Source organism: Malurus melanocephalus, unplaced genomic scaffold (genome assembly GCF_030028575.1).
Source record: "Malurus melanocephalus ecotype Western Australia unplaced genomic scaffold, MMel_1.1 scaffold_226, whole genome shotgun sequence".
Taxonomy (NCBI): domain Eukaryota; kingdom Metazoa; phylum Chordata; class Aves; order Passeriformes; family Maluridae; genus Malurus; species Malurus melanocephalus.
Genome location: NW_026623458.1, coordinates 193,298 through 216,403, shown reverse-complemented (window position 1 = coordinate 216,403; position 23,106 = coordinate 193,298). Strand labels below are relative to the sequence as shown.

Here is a 23,106-nt window from a genome sequence, read left to right as displayed (position 1 = left end):
TGTGAAGGGAGGAAATTGAGTGTGTGGAATATGAACCCCAGAGTTTGATAACACAGAAATTACACCCTTGGGTGATGGGCTGGCCACGCTGCACTGAGTGAGGGACCACAAAGTCCTTGACTCCTGTTTCATTAGGTGGTAGAGGTTTCAATTATGAATGTTTGTCATAGTGATGGTGGAGGGCAGAGCCCTGTCATTGCTTGGACATTGGGCAAAACACTGTTCAGTGTGATGGAGGCTTTGGCTACAAACCTGCCCAACTTCTTGCTTTCGTGGGGAGGTGGGGTAACTCAAGAGGTTTCTTCTTGTTGCAAGTGGTGAGGAACAGAACAGGCTGCTGTGGGAGATGAACCTTTGGTCTGACCCCWAATGCCTGTTTTTATGAATTATTAGTGGTCAGTGTTGTTGATATTTGTCTATAGGCCTGCACGTGCACCTTGTCCAGATTGGTGGGTTGCTCTTTTAAAGAGCWGCAATTTGCTGTGCCACTTTCTAGTTTGTCTCTTTCTTGTTTTATGTTTGCTTCATAAAGCACAGAAAAAAACCAAAATCAGCGCAAATACAGTGAATAATGCTCACTGTTATTTCCAATAATTGTTAAACTGCTCATAACTTCCCTTCCTTTGATTTTTCTCTCTTGCCAGGGCACCAAGGTTCTCCAAATGTTTATGTGGTATTTGAATCCACGCCAGGTGTTTGATCTGTCTCAGGAAGGGCCGAGAGATGCGTGAGTATTTGARCCTTTAYTGCTGTGCACCCTATTTCTTGTGTRCTCAGGAAAAGGTCWASCATGGCTGGATTAGTGACTTKGTGAGGTTTACAAATCCAGRTTTTGGTAGCAAGGCTGCAGTGGTGGTTCCTGTGAGAAGGGGTCAGGAGCTGCCCCTGGGTCCAGACAGAGCCAGGTCCAGATGGCTCCAAGGCACACTTTTACAGATCCCAAAGGCTGACCATTCCCCAGTGAATGAACATTAGGGTGGGGTGAGGCTGCCTCCAGGATGACAGCACAGTGCAGCTCCCTCTGCTCCCTGATAACCAACTCAGCTTCTCTGGGCAATAGCTCAAGTGTGAGCCTCTTCCAAGTCAGAGAGGATCCCTCTCCAAAGGGCTGATTCTTGCTGCCAAGGGTTAAGGAACCACCCTTCCATGGTGCTGCAGATACCAGGAGGTCCCATGTCACATCCTAATGGTTTTCCATTTCCAGCTCCACTCGTATTCTTAGTAATGAGTATTTGAAAATGTGGTAAGTGGTGGTTACACTGTCACTCAGCAAAACACTGTCTTTTATCTAACCATCTGTTCTGCACTACTTTCACAATTTAGGCAGCACAGAAAGATGGTGGTAACGTAAAATCAAATATTTGCCTGTAGAAGAACAGCCCAAGTGTTTCCTTTCAAGGCCCCCAATTTTTATTATCCTGCAGAAGCACCTGCCTGCTGTTCTTTCATGATATTTGGTAGTTTTAAGTTAGACATACATTTTTCAGAGCTGTATAATGGGGTAAAAGAGGTTTAGGACCTCTGCTCACTCTGCTCTCTACRTGTGACTGTCCCTCCCTTCATTAGAAGATATTTCATTTCTGAAGGATGCAGCTGAAGGAGCAGGACTTCAATGGGTGCATTTTCTGGTCTCTCCTGTTGATATTTAGATCACATATCCACAGAAAGAACTTTATTACGTATTCTTGCCTTCTGTGGTGTTAAAATATAGTCACTAGTTGAAGAAGCTGTCAGCATTAGACAAGACTGAGAAATGGTAGCCCGACAAGTCATGATGAAGAACATTAAATATTGTTTTAAAACCTCAGTGTTTAAATTTGTTTGCTTTAGGGTAAGAGAAAAAGGAAAGATTTTGACCTCTCTAGAGGGAATATGAAAATCTGGGRAGATGCTAAACTGATCAAACACTTGTCAGGAGGTGCTGCCTGACATAGAGGGAAGGCCTCATTTCACATCCTAGTGGTTTTACATTTCCACTCCTATTCTTAGTAATGAATATCTGAAAATGCAGTAAKTGGTGCTTACACTATCGCTCAGAAAAATGCATAAAAAGTGTCCTGCATTCCTGTTCTGACTTTTTTTTTCTTTGTTTCCCTCCCATTTCCCTCTCTGGCCAGGCTGGAGCTGTACAGAAAAGTGCCAAACCTGCGGATCCTGGCGTGCGGTGGGGATGGGACGGTAGGTGACAAGGACCTGTCAGTCCCACAGTCCATGGCCAAAGGATCAAACTCATCACAGTGGTGGTTTTTCCACCTCACACTGCCTGGAGAGGCACAGAGATAACATACTTACACTTGTGAAATCTAACATTTGTTTTTCAGTTTTCTGTATGGCCTGGCCTTGTAGGTATGGGGCCAGATGCTCATGTCCAAAGCTCTCTTTCCTTTATGCATAAAGATTCTGGACAGTTTAAAAAAGACTAATTTTGCTGGTCTCCTCTCACTATTTGCACATACATCTGAGGGTCTGTGGGGTCAGGTCAGTGTCTGGCAGCCATTAAATGTTAATTTCTGCTCCTTCCTGCTAGATCCTGGCAGATCCAGGTTCAGTGTTTTTCTCTACAACAGAATTTCTGTGTTCTTGGATAAGGGAATGGGGTCAGATCTTTAAAGCATTTGGGCACCTTCATTTGGAGACAAACTCTGCAGCTCAGGGTCTGAAGGTCATGAGTGGTAATGGAGTTATTATAATTGCATTATTCTTTCCAGTACTTAGAAYTACTATAAACCTCAGTCTGTGCTGCTGAGTGCTAAATACAGTGAAAAAACTGACCTTGAATCTGTAGGATGTCAATTCCCCAAAATGCATTTGATGGCAATTTTAACAGTAAGTGTGGTGAGGAAAATGCATTACTACTGTCAAGATGCAGTGATTGGACAGAACAGATCTGTGTAGATGTTTAGGGCACAGAGAGGAGGTTGGTTTATTTTGTAGTGAGCTGAACCCRCTCTCTTAACTCATCTCTGCTTGAATTTGTTCAGCAGAGATAGAATTTTTTGTTCAGCTTCTGTGGGTTCTTTTAAAACTCCATCAGGAGGGTTACTGATTTCAGTGCTTCCCCTGCAAGAGTGAAGAAGAAAATGAGTGATAAGACTACTTTCTTGCTGGTACATGGGAATATAAAACTGTTACTGAATTACAGACTTTCTTTAGGAAACATGAGAAGCATTTAGAAAGAGACATAAGCAGAGAATAAGTGTTTCAATCTGTTTGTGGAAGTTTTTGTTTCCCATCTGAGGAAGACAGTGTTTTCACTGGGGGAAAAGAATTAATCATGAAAATATTAAAAGGGAAAAGAATACAACTGCTTGGAGTCAGACTGTCCTTTGTTTCCCCTTTGCTGAACTGTGCAAGCGAGAGGTGGCAGCACCTTCTCATTAGTATGAGCAGCACTCTGCTACTGCCTTTGCTGCTGCTCAGTTTGAAACAAATTAATATCTAGTTATTCCCAAAGCCATTACATCTAGAAATGAAAAATCTGGCTTGGATGGACTTAATGAATATGCAATGAGACCAGATGTTACCTTGCATTATTGAGGTGAATCAGAACTTATTGTAACTTTTCTATCATCAGTGCTTGCTGCTGCTTCCCAGGGCAGAAGTTGAAGCTTTGCTTTCAAAGCATTCATGAGCTTTCTGTTTGACAGGGAAACTCTGCATCATCCTGGATTTTGCAATAATGCCCGAGGTTTACGAGTGACCTCAAGCTGAATAGCAGTGTTGTASTTATAAATGAGTAATTTGAAATTAGCCTTCATGGATTGAAGCAGTAACRTGTGTGGATTGTCAGTGGCAATGACAGTGGACTCTTCAAGAAGTCCTGGCCCTCCTGATGCTGTCTTGACTTTCTATTCTGTCTCCTCTTATCAGTGCAGAAATATAGCTATTTTGAAAGAGAGAGGATTACTTACCTCTGAAAATCCCTTTAAAAGAACTCAGTATTTTTGGTGACTTCCAAGGTCATGAGAGCTGTAAGTACTTGAGATGGCTGTTGTCAGACAATGAACTGGAATATGGGATCACATCCCCAGATGAATGCTTTAATAATTGGACAATTGGTTATGATAAATAGCTGTCTGATAAATGCCATTTGTGCAAAATTGAAGTTATTTGTTGGGAACTTGGAGAAAGAATTACCCTAGAGTACTAAGTAGCGTGGTGGTTTCTGCATTTATCAGGCCACCCCCTCTGCAGTCCTTGAAACTCCAGCTATTTTTCCCAAAGTCCATGSTGGGTGCCTTCAGTGAAGCTCCAGTGTCATCCTGGTTTGGGTTAAGAATCTATTTGAAACCACAGTAATATTAGTTGGGGAAAGAAAAATTCAGTCCAGCTGCAGTCAGGATTTTGTTTTTCTGTCCTATTTAAAAGCTTGAAGTTTCRGTAGAARCTGCATCTTYGAAAACKGGCAACAGGAAAAAAGGTTCTGTTWATTTTGTATTAATTCTTTATCTAAAATCCAGCGCAGATTCTTCACAACTTTTTTTTTAAGTGAGAATTAGTTTAGGAAAGAGACTTTTGTTTTTGTAGCAAGAATTTCAGTCATAAAAAGTTTGATACTATCTTTAGCAACAATTCTTTCTCCCCTTTGAAAATTACCATTTAATGAAAACAAAATAATTTCCAGTAATTTGTTCCTTCTGGCTAGATTTCTAATTGAAAGTTTTATGTACTASAGAAGAAAGATAGCAGGGAGAAAAAGATCTCTGAAATACCTAATAGTTTGGAATACAAAAGAGACAAGTTCATTGTTCCAATCCAAAGCCTTCAACCCTGAGCCTTGGTCTGTCTTTTAGTCTAGTCTTTTATTCTTTTATTAGGTATGTATGTGTGTATATGTGTGTGTGTGTGTATATATATATATATATATATATATAAAATATTTATGTATATATAAATATATATAATGCCTTGTACTGAGTGAAATACTTCAGCACTAAGGTCTTTTCTCTGGGAAATGGGAAACTTGTGAGCAAGTTCATGCTTGGCAGGACAAGTTCTGAGACCTCATGCTGTTTTAATGTGTCTCTTCCATTTTCTTTCATAACTGTTGTCAAAGGTTTAGTTTCTTTTGGCATAATGGAAATATTGCAAAAAAATTATCCTGAATTGTCCATATTATTCTTCGTTCATTTTAAATTTTCTTTTACTTGATCTTCTCTGTGAAAAAGGATATGATATGATCAAATATGTAATTTTTTTTTAATATATTCCTGACAGTTCTCTTAATTTCCCTTTTTGCAGGTGGGCTGGATCCTGTCCATCCTCGATGAGCTGCAGCTCAGCCCCCCACCTCCTGTGGCTGTCCTTCCCCTTGGCACTGGGAATGACCTCGCCCGTACCCTCAACTGGGGTGGGGTAAGGACTGCCTGGGGCTCCCTAACGTGGGGATTCTCAATTTGCTGCTCAGATTTCATTGGGGTGTATGGGGTGGAGCTTCCTTTGGGCTAAAATAGCAGGCAGAATAGTTTGCTTCAAAGTGCAGTGTGGTATTTTGAATCACTAATGATGTGGTTGCATTAAAAGYGTACAAAGATGCATCTGATATTGCAGGCCAAGTAATAGGGAATTTAAGCATAGTATAAACTTTATTTCTTTTTGTTTATCCTTTACTGCAGCACTGGGCTTATTCCAGRAAAGGCAAATATACTTTGAATTCCTCTCCTTATGGCCTTTCTTTGCTTGCCCTAGACCTGTGCATCTCAATAGCAGTTTGTTAAAATGCTCGATCAAAAATCTGTCCAGGTCCTTAGGCCTGTGAAGGGAGGGAARTCTGTCAGGTAATTGTTGAGTCACTTGATTTGTTTCCACCACCCGTGGCTGATGCTGTGGTCACTCTGCTGCCAGGGTTACACGGATGAGCCAGTGTCTAAGATCCTGTGCCATGTGGAAGATGGGACCATTGTCCAGCTGGACCGCTGGAACCTTCAGGTTGAGCGCAACCCCGATTTGCCCCAGGACGAGCTGGAGGATGGGGCACGTAAGGTTAGAGCCTGTTTTCCCCATGGAAACCATGGAATGCTTTTTGGGTTACACTTTCAGCAGCATGGCTGGGGATTTCTACAACTTTTTAATTTTCTGTTTGCATCTGTATCTTTGACTCTTGTCGTGTGTCAGTGATTCCCGAAGTGTGTGAAATGTAATGCATTTATTTGTTGTTTGAAACTCACAGGCATTGAACATTCATGTCAAGGATTAGATCCTAGAAAAAGATCCCTAGCGTTTTATCAGAAAGGTCACTGCTGCTTTTCTCCAGTTGCAGGAGAAGCAGCCCTGTGGCTACCACTCATTCCCCAATTACACAAAACTAAAAACAAGGGGTAAAATTTTATTCTTTAGGATTTTGCGAGTGGATGCTGATTTTTTTGCTAATAGATGTTTCATACTTTACAGTAAGGTGTAGTGTATTTTTTATTTAATTTCTTTGTGTGTCATTCTCCATTTAATCTCCASTAGTGTAGAGATTATCTRTATCTTGGTAGKTKSMRRAWWRAAAAAAMTTTTGTGAGGGAATCACATRGTAATATATAATTTGGACTGCAGATGTTGAAAACACTACAATAATTAAAGAAACCTGCCCTGATTTGTGAACCAATTTTCCTCTTTCCAGTTACAATTTCCATCTTTTCTGTTGGATGCCACTGTTGCCTCTCTGTAATAATCTCAATAGGATTAGGGGTTCTTCTCTGGGATTTGGATTGCTCCTGGWTATATATGTGAAAYGAGAAGAACACAGCTGGAGTTCCATTTGCCATGCTGAGCTTGAAGAGCCAGCAAAACCCTTTGAAAACCTTTGTGTTGGGGATATGTTGAATGGTGCAGTCTTATGGGAAATGAAATGACAACATAAGGAACCCTTTGATGTGTTAACAAAGATACATATATGATCATAAAGCACTGTAGGTCTTTCTGTGTTCTTTGGGCTCTTGTATCTGATCATTTTCCACAAACCATTACTAACCTTCAGAACAAACTTGTGCTTACATTTCCCTGGTATGTTCCCCTTTGTTCTTAGTTYTCATGATGTGCCAGTTTAATTAATTAAACTCTGATGTGTTCAGATATATTCAATTCATGTTGTTTTTATGTCTCTTTTTTATTATCTAATTACAGCTTCCCCTCAATGTCTTCAATAATTACTTCAGCCTTGGATTTGATGCACATGTTACGCTGGAGTTCCATGAATCCAGAGGTAATAGGAGCTTTTTCTTTCTTTAGCCTTGTGGATGGGCAGGTATTTTGTGAATTAGAAATAGGATTGGATTTAACAACCTGTTCTTGTAATTCAGAAGTAAAGCTGGAACATAAAGTTGTAAGATGTATTCAAGAACAAAAGGTGATTTTCTTGTGAGTTTCCAAGGGACTTCATGATTAAAAAATGAAAAAAAACCTGCAAAGAGGACTGTAACTTGCTGGAGGAAAGGGGCTAAAAGGGAAGCTTTCCAAAGTTTTAGATCTTGTAAAGGAGATAATATCTAAGTCAGGCACGAGCGTGAAAATGGACGGAAGAGTTGCAAAACTGGAAGCAGCAGGAATATAATTGTGTTCTCAAACTGAACAGCTGTTGCCTGTGGATGAGTGTAGCACGTCACTGARCTTGGTACAGGCCCAGAGTGTCTCTGTGCAAGTTAAAGGTTTTAATATCCACAGAAGTGTCRGGAATTTGAGCAGCTGTAGCACCTTGCCTGTCCCCTTGCCAGTGGCAGTTCTGCCACCCTGGACAGAGTGGCATGTGGCTTAAGGGCTTGGCTTTGCACRGATATGAATGGTCCTATTTATAAGGTTTAGGCAGGTGTGCTTGTAGAAACAAACCTTGTTCAGATGCCTGCCTTCAGCTTTTGGTCATTGCAGCTTCACATGCAGGTGTTTTTTTCTGAAACACAGCCTCCCTTATATTCACTCTMACACTGTCAGTGTCATTTCAAGATAGCACTCTAATGCCAGGCTAAATAAAGAGCAGGATACATGATGGAATGAGCTAATGCATATTTTATAATGTTTAAGACTGCTTCAAGCTTTAGGAATAATAATGAGRGGCCACAAAAGGGCACAGGAATGAAATTATGACAGCTGTACGCATTTTTTTTATGAGTGCATATCACTCTGCATTGCTAATGTGACTATGACTATACCATATAGATTAAATGCATGGCTACTTTCTCATTTAATGGAGGCATTATTTAATAATGAAGTTATGGAGCCCTATAAAGAATGAATGTTATTCCAGACATGCCAGTGTTTTAAAAATTTACATGGGTGAAAAAGCACTTGGCAGAGCAAGCTGTGTCTCTAAGTACGTTTTGTAGCACAAGTCTTCACTGCTGGTGTYGTCCTTATCTTCCTAAATGCTAAARTATATGAAATGAATTCTGTRTATTTCAGGAGAGGAAWTCTTACAGCTTTTGAGGTGTTGMTGGTGTGTGGGTTGTATTGTTTTTCAAGTGGATTGGGGTTTTTCTGCCTGGAGAAGAAAAGGTTCCTGGGAGGACTTATTGCAGCCTTTCAGTACTTRAAGRGATTTATAAGAAGGATGAAGCCTGCTTCARTAGGACAAAGGATAATGGTTTTAAGCAAAAAGAGTGTAAATTTGAACTAGACATAAGGAAGAAGCTTTTAACAGKGGGGATGGTAAAACACAGGTTGCCCAGAGAGAGGTGGTGGATRTGTCATCCCTGGAAATGCTCAAGGTTGGGTGGGACGAGGCTCTGAGCAGTCTGATATGGTTGAAGATTGTCCATGCCCATTGCAGGGGGGTTGGAATAGATGGCCTTTAGAGGCCTCTTCCAACCCAAAATAATCTGTGTCTTGGTGAATTAAGCAATACAAAGCAGATTATGATCTCATTTGCCATTGATGACAATCCAGAGAAATTCTTAGCAACAGTAGCAAAATGTAAAGTATTTTCATTTATACTCGAGATAAGTGGCTGTGTGCAGTTGTTTACGTGGAGCTATTGCAATTTCATATAGTTTTAAAATTAATTAAATTAATACCATGTTTGCAAACCAAAATGAGATAAACTGATATGAGCTTCCAGCCTAACAGGATAGAGATTGGTCAGCTGTTATGTTTAGAATAAGCAGCCATTGCAGTGTCTCAGAGGAATTTATATATTAATGTGGCCTTTTCCATGGCAACCTCTACACTTTTCTTGTGACTAATCAGATTGAGACTTGAGGGTTGGATCCCAGTCTAAAGTATTTAGCKCTGCTTCTTCAGGAAGTGTTCTGGGTAGTGGCTCTTTCCAACTTCCCCCATTGTCRTCCTTATGCTGTGGTAGAGCATGGAAGATGCCATTTATTTTATTCCTGCTGATGTGCTGTTTGATCCCTCAGCTCTGCAGGACTGTTTATTTGCAGGAAATTCCCCCACTGCATACAGGCAGCCTAATACATTCCATTTTCTACTTCCTTGATGGTTTGGGAGTGGTGAGGATGGAATGAACCTCGGATATGCACTCAGTAATTTACTCCTACAATCAAAGTCACACTCTAATCAGCTTCAGGCTCTGTTTTGCATCACAGAGTCCTTCCTATCTCGCTCATCTGTGATGGCAGAAGTAGGAGCAGTAGGTTGAGGGACTGCTGAGTCCCTGATCTCACTCTTTTCCTGTTCTAAACTGGGTCTTTGGTTGTGGGGAGAATAAAGTCCATAAAGATCCAGTGCTGCTGCCTGGAACCACTGGGGACAGTCGCATGAGAGAGTGTGCAGCACAGGCACTGAGCCTTCAGAAGCCTTCTGCTGCTTGGCATGGGGTGCTGAGACATTCTGCAAAGAGCTGTGAGCTCAATAAGTGAGATGAGATGATCCCATTAAATCAATTGTTTGAAGCACGAGTGTCCCTGACTGAGTTTGAGTCACCTGTGACACAGAGTAGTAACTGAACAGAGTAACAGAGCCAGCAAGCAAATCAGAAACCTCAAGCAGCTCATTCTTACAAAATAGAACTGTATTTTGTGAGATCTAGTGCCTTCCAAGACAACTAGAAGTATGAAGTGGTGTCGTGGTTTGAATGAATTTAATGGGAGCAAAACACTCCCAAGTTCCAGCAAACCTCCCCCTCTCTCTTTTCCCCACCCGGGTCCTAGAGACAAACTTTTCCACAGAGAGGAAAGTGAAAAGAAAAGGAAAAAAACCCTATTTATTTAAAATTATAAAAACACAAAAAAAAAGCCTGTGGAACCAGCTGTTAGATCTTAAAGCCTTTCTCTTCCCTCCTGGGAGTAGCTTCCCCTCCGGGGCCCCCAGAGGGATTGGACAGAGTCTCTCTCCGATAGTTCACTGAAGGATCTTTCTCGCCTCTCGTGCCATGGGAAAATTCTCCAATTCTCAGATGACGAAGAAGAAAAAAATTCGAGGAAAAAGAAATAAGTCCAAAGAAAGGGAGAAAAAAGGAGCAGTCCCAGAGAGCAGGCAGCTTCTTTTCTGCCACTGATCCCCCCAAGCCTCCCGGGAGAAAAAAAAAAACGTGTGTGTGTGTCTTGTCCCTTTCCCTCCCATTGTCCTTGAAGGGAGGAACATCACCAAACAAACCAGAGCAGTCTCACTAATGTATAGTTACAGAAGGGTTGTTTAACTTTCCTCTAACATAARCAGATGATAGGAATACAATACTCAGCTAACCTAGGACAAGTGGTCATTTGGGAGGTGATTTGGATGTGTTCACAATGCTTTAGCCAGGTCTGCCTTCGTAGTTTGATGTTTTCCCTGGAGAATCCATGGGCAAGGGTGAGTAGTTGGTTCTGACACTGAATTGCTTCTGCAATCTCCAGATGCCACAGACRAGGAAAGCAGTTTCCAAGAATTAACTGTATTCTGGGAAATGTGCCTTATATGGTGAGATTAAARGAACTCCATTTAGCTTATTGGAAAGAAGGTTAAGAGGCAATTTAATCACTGCCTGTAAGTATTTACTCAAGGAGAAGATATCTGRTAGTTGAAGGGTCTATAATCTGACAGAGAAGTATAACAAGATTTAGCAGTTGGCAGTTGAAGACCGAAAATTTCAAGACTGGAAACTGCCACATTTGCATTAACAGTGCAGAGAATAATTAACCATTAGATGTGAATTACTAGTACACTTAAAATTCTCCATCACTTGGCATCTAATCAAAATGAAATGGCTTTCTAAATAGGTTTTAGAGTAGCCAATTCCTTTTTCCTTTTATTTTTTTTTTCTGCAGGAATCTTTGGGCAGAAATATCTATTCCTCAGCTCTTTAATACATCAGAATTTAAGTGTCTTTTTAATCTTGTAATTTTTATGTATTTACTAATGCTTTACTCCTGCTTCAAAGCATGGCTTAGTCTTTCACAAATCTCTAATAATTCTCAGGGATTTGTACTGCATTGCTAGGAACAGAAATCTCACAAATTGTAGCAAGAGATCATAAGATGAATAGACTGGGAGGTGTTAAATTAACTGATTGAATTCTTGTTACCCCTTTGCTTGTGTTTCCCCCTATTTCCACTCTCTACAGGAAAGGGAGAGAATTCAGTATGAATGTTTGAAATCCGATAGCAGAGAAAGGCACTGATGGGGGAAACTCATGCTTGGAAAATATAATTACATTAATATTTTCACTGAGTGATACACTGAAAGCAGTGTARTGCTAGCAGGAAATCTGAAGATATCATGAACTAGACTTGYTTTATTAAGGTGTTKACACTTTTCTTYMTTATCTTTCACAGAAGCAAATCCAGAGAAATTCAACAGCCGATTTCGAAATAAAATGTTTTATGCAGGGGTAAGTAGCGATTASTTTTACAGAATGATGCTAACTTAGTAGCTTGAATGTTTTCTTAATTACCTTCCCCCTCCCTTTCTCACATCAGGAGCTCACCACAGTTCATTTTGCCTGTTACAATTTCAAGTGCACACACGCTGTTCTTGGCAGTGTCACACACAGGTGCCTGTTTAAAAGTGCCTGAAGTACTTTTCAGAGCTTTAAATATAGTATTTTATACAGAGGTGAGCACAGGAGGAAAGTGCCACTCCCTTGGACACAGGACTGGTCATCTCTTGGTCCCTCTGCTTCTGGCTCAGCAGCTTCTCCAGACACTGCTCCTCTTCTTTCAGGATTTGGGATATTGATATTGATTTTGGTATTGACTTTCCTAGAGGCATTCCCAAAGTTTTGGCCAGTGTTTTTGTAGCTTTGATGAGCAGTCTTCAATGTAGGATCATGGGCAGTGCAGGGAAAAAATCAGCTATTTAGAGTGATTAATACAATGTGAACATGCACATGTAATGACCCACTTGTGCATTCAGGAGGCAAATGGACAAATTTTATTCTAAAGGATGCAAATGGACAAATTTTATTCTAAAACTATTAAAAAAGAAACACCAGTTTGGTAATGAGTGACATATCATGCATTTCTGGATGATGACACCCACTGTACACATGTGCCTTAAACATGGAAACAAATATCTGAGCAAGAATTTGCACTTAATGGTCCAGAATATCGTTGCACTTAGGTGTTTGAGGACTTCTGTTCAGTTAGTCTCTCAAGAGGAGAAATATCACAATTTAAAACAGTGAAATAAAATCATGCCTTCTGAGAGAGTAAGTCTGACAAAAGGATGGTATTTTGATAATTAGCTCTGTGGAGGGATCAAAATTGAGGGGGAAAAAAAAAAGAGAGGAAGTGTTGACAATTCCTGCCCTTATTTTTGTTGCAGGCTGCCTTTACAGACTTTCTTCAAAGAAGCTCAAGAGATTTATCCAAGCACGTTAAAGTTGTGGTAAGTATAAGAAATTATGTCATGGTATTGTGGGAAGGGGGTGGGGGTTTGGGAAGAGAGTGAGCTGAGAGTTTAATGGCTCTGTTACTTTTCAGTTTTGAGCATGACATTTGCAACACATTCCAAGGAAAGTCTTGGGAAAGTTGTTACAAAGCAGCAACACTTCTCTTGTCTGTGGCTCCATTCAGCAATTTCTCTGTGCTCTGTCACTTTGGCTTTGTAGTGTGATGGTACAGACCTGACTCCAAAGATCCAGGAGCTGAAGTTCCAGTGTATAGTSTTTTTAAACATACCCAGGTAAGCTSAAGACAGATTCTTGAAGTCATACAAGAAAAATAGCAATGAAAAATAACACCTACCAGGTGTCCTAGAGTGGGGGAAAATGCACCAAGGTTTTTGCTTCTGGGCTGCCTTGTTGAGAGCTGCAGTGTTAATGAGCACTCAGAATGGCATCAGAGTTCAGGGGGCAGAAAAAAACATCCTTTAAAATGTTTAATATCCTGATACAGTAGAAATGTTTAACAAACACACTTGGAGAAGTTGTGCACCTAACCTGCAAACAGGTTAGTGAAGAGACAGATGCCTGGTCTTTCACTTAATTAGAATCTAAGTGTGAAAAAAGGGGGGAAAAGGGGATAGAAATTGAGATAAGAGAAAGATAAACATTTTACTAGTTAAGAAATACCAAACTGCTGAAAGAAGTCATGATTTTTAACATGTTACAGTGTCCCTAATAAAATACATCTGAATTATTAAAAGATGTCAATCTCCTTGTCCCCATAACAGTAGTCTCCAATCTTAATTTGATTGTACATCTCTGTCAGTAAAACTCTTTCAAGCCCCACCACAATATATGCATTTTTATAAATTATATACATGTATTATATATATTATATACCTCTATTCTAGTGCTGCAAAAAACATAAAACATGCACAAATATAAATGACGAATGTCATAGAGATGAGACAAACACTTATTTTAATGTTTGTTTTTAATGTTTACTTTCTTATTTTATTAAAACTAAAAGAACTATTTTTCCTCACACCTTCTGATCATCTTGTCAGCTGTGGATTTTTCTTGCATGCACCCACTTTGGTGATGCTGCTTTGGACAGCCTCCTACTTTGCTCCACATGCAGTCCCAAGCACTTGAACTTCTGAGTCCTGCACTGCAAGCTTCTACYTGGTGTCTCCTCTCCAAAATCCCCCCTTCTAGCACTTTTGGGTCACTTTTGCATTTGTTCTTTGATGGTAGAAAAGAAAGATGCCACAGCTGTATGTGGTCTTGCCTCTATATCTCCCTGCCTCCTCAAGCTATGCAATGTTTTGCRTTCCTTGTGGTGTCAGAACTGCTGAGTGGGCAGGGAGAGAGGAAATAGGGGCAAAAGAGCTTTATGGCTCAGCAGCTCATCAGCAGGAAACAAAGCAAATAGGAAGAAACAAAGTGCTGCTGCTCTGTTATCTATTTTCTGTTATTATATGGAGTTTTCCTCTCAGGGAGGAACCTGATAGAGTTCATGGTGGACACATCCACGGGTGTTATATCAGCTTGGAAATGWGCAGAACAGGCTAACAGGATGTGATCAGGACCCAGCAGGGCAAGCTGCCTTCTGAAACTCGCTCTCCCAAATTCTCTCTGTAGGTATTGTGCTGGCACAATGCCCTGGGGAAACCCTGGAGATCACAGAGACTTTGAGCCTCAGCGTCACGACGATGGCTACATTGAGGTCATYGGGTTCACCATGGCCTCGCTGGTGAGTGCTTTGGGGGTGCTGCCASATTTTGGTGAGCTCTGTGGGCATCCCTACACTCTCTAAAATTATCCTTCTTCCTGAAGAACAAGGGTGTTTCCTCATTTTCAGCTAAGGCCAAAGCATTCTCTGCTGTGAAACGGCAGAGAAAATTGCACTTTTCTGATGAGAGATGTCTTATTTAACAATAAAAAGCATTGTTTGCAAAACGTGGCTAATTTGCATGTGCAGTGCTGCCAAGTTAAATGGCAAGATTATTACAGTAGGAACAGTGTGATAAGAGCATGCAGTAATGATTTTACTGCGGAAATTTCCTGTGATCAAAGAAATACTCCTTTTACTTTTTAAACTTTTGTGTATTTCARTCTATGGCATAAAAGCCTATTTTTAGGTATAGCTGGTATAAAAATATGAAATATTATGTGCAGTTGTATGCGCATACAGTTGCTATATGCCCACAAAAATCTTGTCAAACTTCAGTAACAGCTGTGGGAAATGTATGAGTATTTCACCTCTATTTTTTTATTCTGCCTGGGAGAGGAAATTCAGCCAACAATTTTAATCTGACAGTGCACTGTCTGTCAGTGCCGTCCTTAAAATGAACTAAAACTGAGTTACCATAAAAATAAATATCTGGTGTCCTGCTGTGGCAGTGATCAAACATAGTGCCAGTGTCTTTAGAGGATGGTTAAATGCCACCAGAGCTGCTGGTTAATCCCATGCTAGCACCAGCCTACCTAAAGCACTGCAGCTTGGACTTTGTGTGGCCAACAGAAGGGTCATAACTGGACTTTCTGGCAGGTTTTTATAACTCATACTTAGCTCCATACCAGCAGTCTTTTCTGCTGCTGTTTCGTATAAACCAGGTTAAAACTAAGATAGATAAACTGGTTTTAACTAAACTTAACCTGTTGTTCAACCTGCACTCAGTCCATATCACTTTCAGTAAATACCTGTGATAATGTTTTTTCCTCAAAGAGAAATTCAGGCAAATCTAATCTTCAACAGAAGAAAAAGACAGTCGTGGTCAATCTCTCCTTTAAAAGTTTGTTTGGGTTAAGGATCCTTTTTTGGCCTTTCTTAYGTTTTGATGGGTCTAGTGGATTAGGGAAATAACCCACAAGAAAAATTTTTTTTATTAGCCTAGTAGATCTTGTGCAATAAACACAAAGACTTCAGGGCATGTTTTTGAAAATGCTGTTAAAATTCTGTTTAGCATGTACCAACAGCCCGTTTTAARCCAAACGACCTTTTTTTTGTGTTTGCTGTTTCTCTTTAAAGCAAGCCTAGTTGAGAACTGAGGGTCTACAGATGTGCTTTGGTTGTGATRCTGCAGAACCAATGTAACCCTAAACTGTATTAAAATGATCCTAACTTGCTTTGTGTGTCTCATATGTGCTTGTTCATAGGGAAGTGGGTCTGTGAAACCAAGGGAAAAAAGTACTTTTTTAGAAGTGTTGTTATATTATTGATCATATTGTCAATTGATCCATAATATTAAGTGCGGAGAGCAAGATTAAGGTCTTGACTTATTTAGGCTATTCTCTGTTAGCATTGCATTAATACAAGAATTTTTTTTCTGCATCTGAGAGATGAGAGCTAATAGTCCCATAATAGTCATATTCATTAAAAAAATACATTTCTGCCCAAACATGTCTGCCTAGAACTTGAAGGATCTGCTCATTGTCTTCCTTGCTTAATTCCTTTGAAATGAATTCTTAAATGTGATATTTAATTGTTTTTAACAAGATACTTCTGCTTGCTCTTCTCAGCCTGTCTAATGTTGAGGTTGACTTGCTGTGTAAGCTTTCATAATAAGAATTTTAAATTTATCTAATTCACATTTTAAGGACTATTCTGTTCAGGAAGGGGAAATAATTTTTCTGTCTGACCGATGTATCTAATTAGGGATGCTGTTTTAAAGAGCAAATAATTATTAGCATTACTGCTATTGTAAAAACAAACCAACCAAAACAAATGGAAACCTTTAAGAATGAACCCAGGAATTAATTTGTGCATGCACATGTGTGCATATATAAGTGATGAGACGTATAATGCATGTGGTTAGATACCTGCTTGTTGCCCACACCTTTTCTTTATGAAACTTTAATTATTGCTTTGCAATTTTGGGGTGAAAACACCTTAAATCCTGCTCTTTTATAATGCCTTATGCATGGAGTACTGTGTAATAGGTGCCCTGGATTTTGGATTTGTTAACTGCCTTAGCTATCTCTGCTCTGGGGTGACATTTCCTTTCCCTGCTCGCTGTTTTGTCTGTGTTTGTTTGTTTTTTTTGTTTGTTTTTGCAGGCTGCTCTCCAGGTGGGCGGCCAYGGGGAGAGGTTGCACCAGTGCCGGGAGGTGACCCTTTTAACCTACAAATCCATCCCCATGCAAGTGGACGGTGAACCGTGTCGCCTGGCTCCCTCCCTCATCCGAATCTCCCTGAGGAACCAAGCCAACATGGTGCAGAAAAGCAAGAGGAGAACCTCCATGCCTTTGCTCAATGAGTGAGTTGCACATCTGCATGTCCTAATGGCAGGAGGCCCGTGTGGGGCAGCATATTCGTGGATTTTTTGCATGTAYTGGACTTGCAGCACATTTGAAAAATAAATCTTAAAAAAATAAAAAAAATCACTTCTTCTTGAAGTCCCTCTTCACTGTATTGTAAATACTTACCTGACTTTCTTTTACTTTTATCTTCTGGGTTGCCCCCGTCTTGCTTGTAGAGCGGTGTTGTATCTTTCTGTTCTTTCTTTCTTTATTTAGAGAGGTTTCTGCAGGCTTGGCAGTGTGCCCCTTGGCTTCTGATGGTTCTGCATATGTATGCCTTTTGCCCTTGAAGTTCTTTTGATTTAGTTTCTCAGCTTTATTGATCTGCTTTTTAAGCTGCRTTGAAGACCCTGTGAGAAATTGCCACAATCAAGAAATAATCAACATATTTCAGTCTCTGTTGAGAGCACATGATGCCTGGCAGAGTTTATGGAATGTCCTGAAAGAACTGTTTGTACTTTGTAGGAAATCCTTCTCCAGTATAGAACCCCAAAGGAAAAATGAGAATTGCAAATAGGACTAGAGGAAAGCTGAGAAGGTTGGAAAATAGTAGTTTATGAAGAGGAATACATGGGATTAAAATTCCTTTTCATGATTAAATCTTCTTCATGAGAACTGCAGAGATTGTTTAATTAGAATAAACATAAATAATTGTTTTTTAACCTATGAAAACAGCCATCCAATAAAGTTATTCAGATTATTTTGTAGAGGGGATTATTGTAACTGTTGTATRGCTCTTTACTGCTGCTAAAATGAGTGATGCAAGGGACTTTACTGTTTCTCATTTAAAAAAAAAAAAAAAGTGAAGCAAAAGAGTCAGTCCCTTATCCAAAGATATTGAATTAAAGGCCTAAAGTTATTGAGGATCCACATTTCATTCAAACACTTGTGCACTGATGCTTTAATTTTTCTGGAGAATTGGGTGGGGAATTTTGCCGTTGCAATTGTAATGGTGAAATGAGTTCTATGAAGAGAGGTAGCCTTTCACTAAACAAAGTCATACAGCTAAAAAAAAAAAGACAAGGTCTTAAAACACCTTTTCTCTTCAGCTTTTTTAAAAGTTGCCTCTCTTACAGCTGTATATCTWGTGAAAGATATTGCCTTACTTCAAACTTTGACTCCAGCCCTGTGSAGTTTTTTGTCATCCCCTGGTTTTCATGTAATCAAAGCCACCCTGRTTACTTTTAACATGTACCTGTTCAATTTAGCACTCTGTTCTCTTACTGAGACTAAAGCTTTAGGTTTCAGTAGAAGTCCATTTCTCTAAGGTGCAATTTTGACTGAAAATACCCAAGGTGTACTCATCTTTCTTGGGCAGAGAACAATAGCAGACTCWTGGCTGTGAGCAGCAGTGCCCAGTTTCACCCAGCCACAACTCCTCAATCATTTGTGAAAGCTAGAATCAAGCAAAAGGCAATCCTGGGACATCTTTTTCTGCAGAGAATAAGACTGATGCAAATGTAAAAAGAAAATGCATGATATTTCARACTGATAATTAGCATGGTTAGGGCTTGGTTTTTAGATCTGAATTTAAACTGTGGTAGGGAAACAAAGATMTGTAGTGTATGCCAGTTGTCAAGGGGATATTTTTCTGTGGTTTAGCTTGATTTAAATGTGCCATGGTACACTAAATTGCTGTCAGAGTCCTTTGATTTGGCTGAGGTATTTTTCTGCAGATCTGTTTCTTGGGAAAATGCAAATGATCTGTCAGGAGCTGTAGTCTCAGCTTCACATATCAGAAACTGTGTGTGTATATATTTACATCTATTTCTATATATAATCTGTGTATGTACTTCACTCAGGAGTGTTGAAAAGRAAGGAGAGAGGAGTGAATCTTCTGGTGTGATAAAAAGTAAATGGCATGTCAAATGTTAAAGTCTAGGAAGCACATTAGTGTTGTGAGAAATTCAGTCAGTACGATGCTGATTGGTAGTATTSCACAAGTGAGAAAATTTGTAATTAAATTTATCTGTTTTTCTTCACTTGATRTCTAGGATATAACTCCTTGTTCTGTTGGAATCTGCCAGAAAGCCTTGTATTGGATTGAACATGATAGATGAAGGGTTTTTTTAATGACTGTCATTTGAATGTTAGAAATAAGTCAGCAGTTTTGGAGCTATCCCTAATTATCAGACAGCTCTTCTTGAGCTCCTTGCCAGGAAAGCAATTAGAAAATTATCTTGGGTCACAGAAATGCAGAGCTGCTATTATTGCCAGCTTTGATATTATTGCCAGATACGAAGAGAAGTGGGAGTGCTCTTTGGAGTTGTAGCCAGTCCAGTGTTATAAGTAGAAAAAGACTTATTTTGAAGGAGTTTTACCCTGTTTCTGTATTTTTTTGCCCTGATCTTTGTTCTGGGAGTTTTGTTTTTTTTTTTCCTCCTTGCAACACTTGTTGGCTAAGTTCTCATTCCTGTTCTTCCCTGCTGATCACGGTAGCATGTGAAAGAAACAACATATAGCTCGATTTTCTGTGATGGAGCCAAGAATGTGACTGTTGGGAGCTGTGCCAAAATTAYGGGCAAGAAGAAGAGAAACTGTGGTTCAGTTTTTCCAGGAATAATTTTCTGATTAAAAACTCCCGTGTAGTGTGCTCCCCACCAAGTTTCAGTTAATGAACACTTTCTGAATTGCAAAATGTATTTTTCTCTCACCAACTTTTAGTTTGGGTTGAGGAAGAATGTCCTGCATAATGGAAGAGAAAGAAGAGGGAAGAGCTTTTAGATTAARCATTCTATAAACTCGAGAGAAAGAAAGGGACCATTTGAATATAAACAYTAAAGGTGAATTAATATTGGGAGTCACTAAATTTAGAATGCAGGCTTCCCTAAGGTTTGTGAAAGAAGAATGGAAATAGCAATTTGTCAAAAATCTCCAGTAAGGGAGTTTTTTCCTTAAACAGTAATTAGAGATGGTCAACCCTTGGAGCCAGTTCTATCCATACCGATCTCAGCTTTGATGTTTGTTTGCATTTCTGGACCTGCTTCCAAAGTCTGTTGCCTTGAAATTTTTCAGTGCTTGTGGGAGAAATTCTGGCGTCCCTTGTCTTCCTTGTATACTTACGTGCCGAGCTTGTCAATGGTCCTCACCCGTGTCTTTGGAGAGCTCCTGTGTGCCACCCAGCAGTGATTTTCTCCATTTGCATGTCTTCAGTTGCTCTTGGCTTCCTGGTGTGACCTCAGAGCTCTGCATGTCTCTCCATTCAACTTCCATGCGACGCATTCCTTTTGTTTCTGTTTAAACGTTGTGTGTCTTTCTCCTTTTTTCTTCTCTTCCACCCCTTCTCTGTCTCTGTCTCTCTCTCTCACATTTTTTTCTTGTCTGTCCTCACCGTGTGCCGTTTTTCTCCTGGCCACTCATTTCCTGCTGCCTTGTAGTATCCATAAAGTGCAGTCTGCTGACCTGAGGAGAGTCTCAGCTCCCCCTGATTCCTTCACTGTGTGAGTATCTGGCTTTTTTTCTATTCTATAAGTTCCACAGGTTGTTTTTGTTTCCCTGTGTCATTCAGCCAGGGGATGGGGCAGTAAAATCYGGTGACAAAGGGGAAGAAGGAGTTCAGGTAACAGCATGACAGTGTGGGATCTTGCCCCTAAGGGCACAATTCCTCTCTATCCAAGCAGGACATGTCTGGTGACAGTGCCTGTTTCATCCCTGAGTCCAGCTCCCCAGGCACCCACAGCAACAGGCACATCTGAAGTTAAATTCCACCATTCCTGGGAAGAATTGAGAGGAGATCTTTTCAGTCCATCACGGGGGGTTTTCTCTGAAAATGAGGAAAAATGCTTTTTACTGTAAGGTTGACAGAGGACTGACACAGATTGTGTGGTGGATTCTCCATCCTTGGTGATATTCAAAACCTGCCTGGATGTGGTCCTGGACAGACTGCTCTAGGTGGTCCTGCTTGAACAGGAGTCTGCACCAGATGACCTTCAGAGGTCTCYTCCACCTTCAGAAATTCTGTGACTCTGTGAAATTTCAGAAAGCTGCAAGTACTTCATGGTTGTTTTGCAAACAAGGAAAGATTTKGTGTGTGTTATCCATGGGTCCTATTTGCTGTGTTCTGCTGAGGAGCATAAAATAATGAGACCAGCTTGTCTCACTGATTTAACATCGAAACCAGCCTCTAGAAACAAGCTGAGGTAACCCTTATTTATTACACAGGACATTAGGCTGTATGTCTGGGAAAATGAGGACTATTTCCAAGCTCAGGGATATCCCTTGGAAAATGACCTCCAAGTTTTGATACAGTTCATTTTTTATCTCCCATTTGATGTCAGCTGTCAGAATGAAACAGGGAGAGAATGACTTGTAAGCCCCAAACTAATTTGAAAGTCAAAGATGTTCTGTTTCTTAAAATCTGTAAAAATAGATTAAACATGCTGCTGCACTGGGGCTGCCAATTAATGTGCCTGGTAAATTAAAATAAGAACCCATGAGGCAGCAGGGAAATTTGATTTGGATTATGATGGCTTTGAGATTCAAATATTCCTTTATTTTTTTTTGTTGAACACCACAGAAGCAGAATGAGTTCCAGTCAGTACTGAACAGCAGTTCAGATCCTACTGAGACCTGGTGATGGATGCAGCCTGTCTTAGATAAATGCCATGAATTTCTGCAGCAGGAGATGCATGGGAATTTGGGGCAGCCAATTTATTAGGCTCATATGATCTTTGTKGCAGAGACAGTAGAACTGTCGTGTGATCCATTGCAAATGTTTATACAAGGTGTGCAAGTAAATACAACCGTTGTATCTTTAATTGTGGCTCTTTTAAAAGGAACATAAAAACCTACATTTTCCATCTGGGTGTTCAGACACAAGTAGATGCCCACGTGAGAATAGATTTGTCTTGTGTTGCTGATGCAAAAGAAAGCTGAAAAAAGTTACCATTTGGAAAACAAAACGTAATTTACTCGAATATATCATACAATCCTTCTGCAAGTGGAGTAAGCACTGTGGGTAGGCTGTAATTAYGTTTTTATTTACAAGAGGATGTAGTGACAAGACAAGTGGAATTGCTTCAGACTGACAGAGAATAGGTTTAGATCAGATATTAGCAAGAAATTCTTTACTGTGAGAGTGGGGAGACACTGGAACAGGTTGTCCAGAGAGGTTGTGGGTGCCCCATCTGTGAAGGTGTTCAAGGCCAGGTTGGATGGAGCTTTGGGCAGCCTGGTCTAGTGAAAGGTGTCCCTGCCCATGGCAGGGGAGTGATCTTTAAGGTGATCTTTAAGGTCCCTTCCAACCCCAAAAATCCTGTAATTCTGTTCAGTGGGATTGTTACTATTAGAGAATCCACTGTGCTTGGAAGGGTAAAGTGTGAGAGAACCACAGTCAACATGCAGGAGAAGAAAAGCAGGATTCTACCAGAAATTTCAGTATGTGTCTGTATTTTAAGTGTCTATATTTTAAGGTTCTGTGTGGGTCTCTCCTCTACAAAGCCAAATGTGTTTGCTGAAGCAATTGTGAGATAAGAAAGTGACAAAGAATTTACTAGAATAATTATTTACGAAATAATCAGCTGGGTTAACCTGTCTGATCTGGGATAACACTTACATCCTGGTTTTGGCTGGGACATGGCTAATATTCTCCCTAGTGTCTGGATCAGAGCTGTTTTTTGAGTTTATGGCAAGAATAATGTTTTGGCTGTAGCTAAATAGGGTTTATCCCACTGAAAAGTAAAGGACTTTTCTGTGTCTCATCCTCTGCTGCTGAGGAGCTGCACTCAGAGCCAGGAGAGGGAGTGRGGCCGGTTCAGCTGAYMCAAAMTGGCCAAAGGGATTTTTCAATTCAAAGGGATTTTTCAATTCTCTACAGCAGAGAAGGTCAAGCCCAGTATGTAAACTGGGAGGGGTCTGACAGCTGCTTGGGGATGGGCTGGGTGATGAGTGATTGCATCATGATCATTTTTTTCTCTTGGGTTTGTTACTCTCTATCCACCCCACTTATCATTGCAATTATTATTATTACTGCCGTAATTATTGTTATTGTAGTATTTTGTTCTACCATGAAATTCTTGTCTTGGCTATGAGGTTCACCTTTTCCTTCCAATGCTTCTCCCAAC

At 40.2% G+C, this 23,106-nt stretch overlaps 1 protein-coding gene across 1 annotated transcript in view; it reads left to right on the top strand.

The window, feature by feature from the left end:
- The window catches only part of DGKI (diacylglycerol kinase iota), a 186,348-nt gene that overhangs the window by 97,742 nt on the left and 65,500 nt on the right, over window positions 1-23,106 (top strand). The window contains exons 12-21 of the mRNA XM_057374488.1: window positions 645-727; window positions 2,118-2,178; window positions 5,242-5,355; window positions 5,845-5,982; window positions 7,111-7,189; window positions 11,688-11,743; window positions 12,679-12,741; window positions 12,965-13,038; window positions 14,384-14,495; window positions 16,802-17,001. Coding sequence (XP_057230471.1) covers window positions 645-727; window positions 2,118-2,178; window positions 5,242-5,355; window positions 5,845-5,982; window positions 7,111-7,189; window positions 11,688-11,743; window positions 12,679-12,741; window positions 12,965-13,038; window positions 14,384-14,495; window positions 16,802-17,001 — 980 coding nt within the window. The remainder of the gene's footprint in view (window positions 1-644; window positions 728-2,117; window positions 2,179-5,241; window positions 5,356-5,844; window positions 5,983-7,110; window positions 7,190-11,687; window positions 11,744-12,678; window positions 12,742-12,964; window positions 13,039-14,383; window positions 14,496-16,801; window positions 17,002-23,106) is intronic.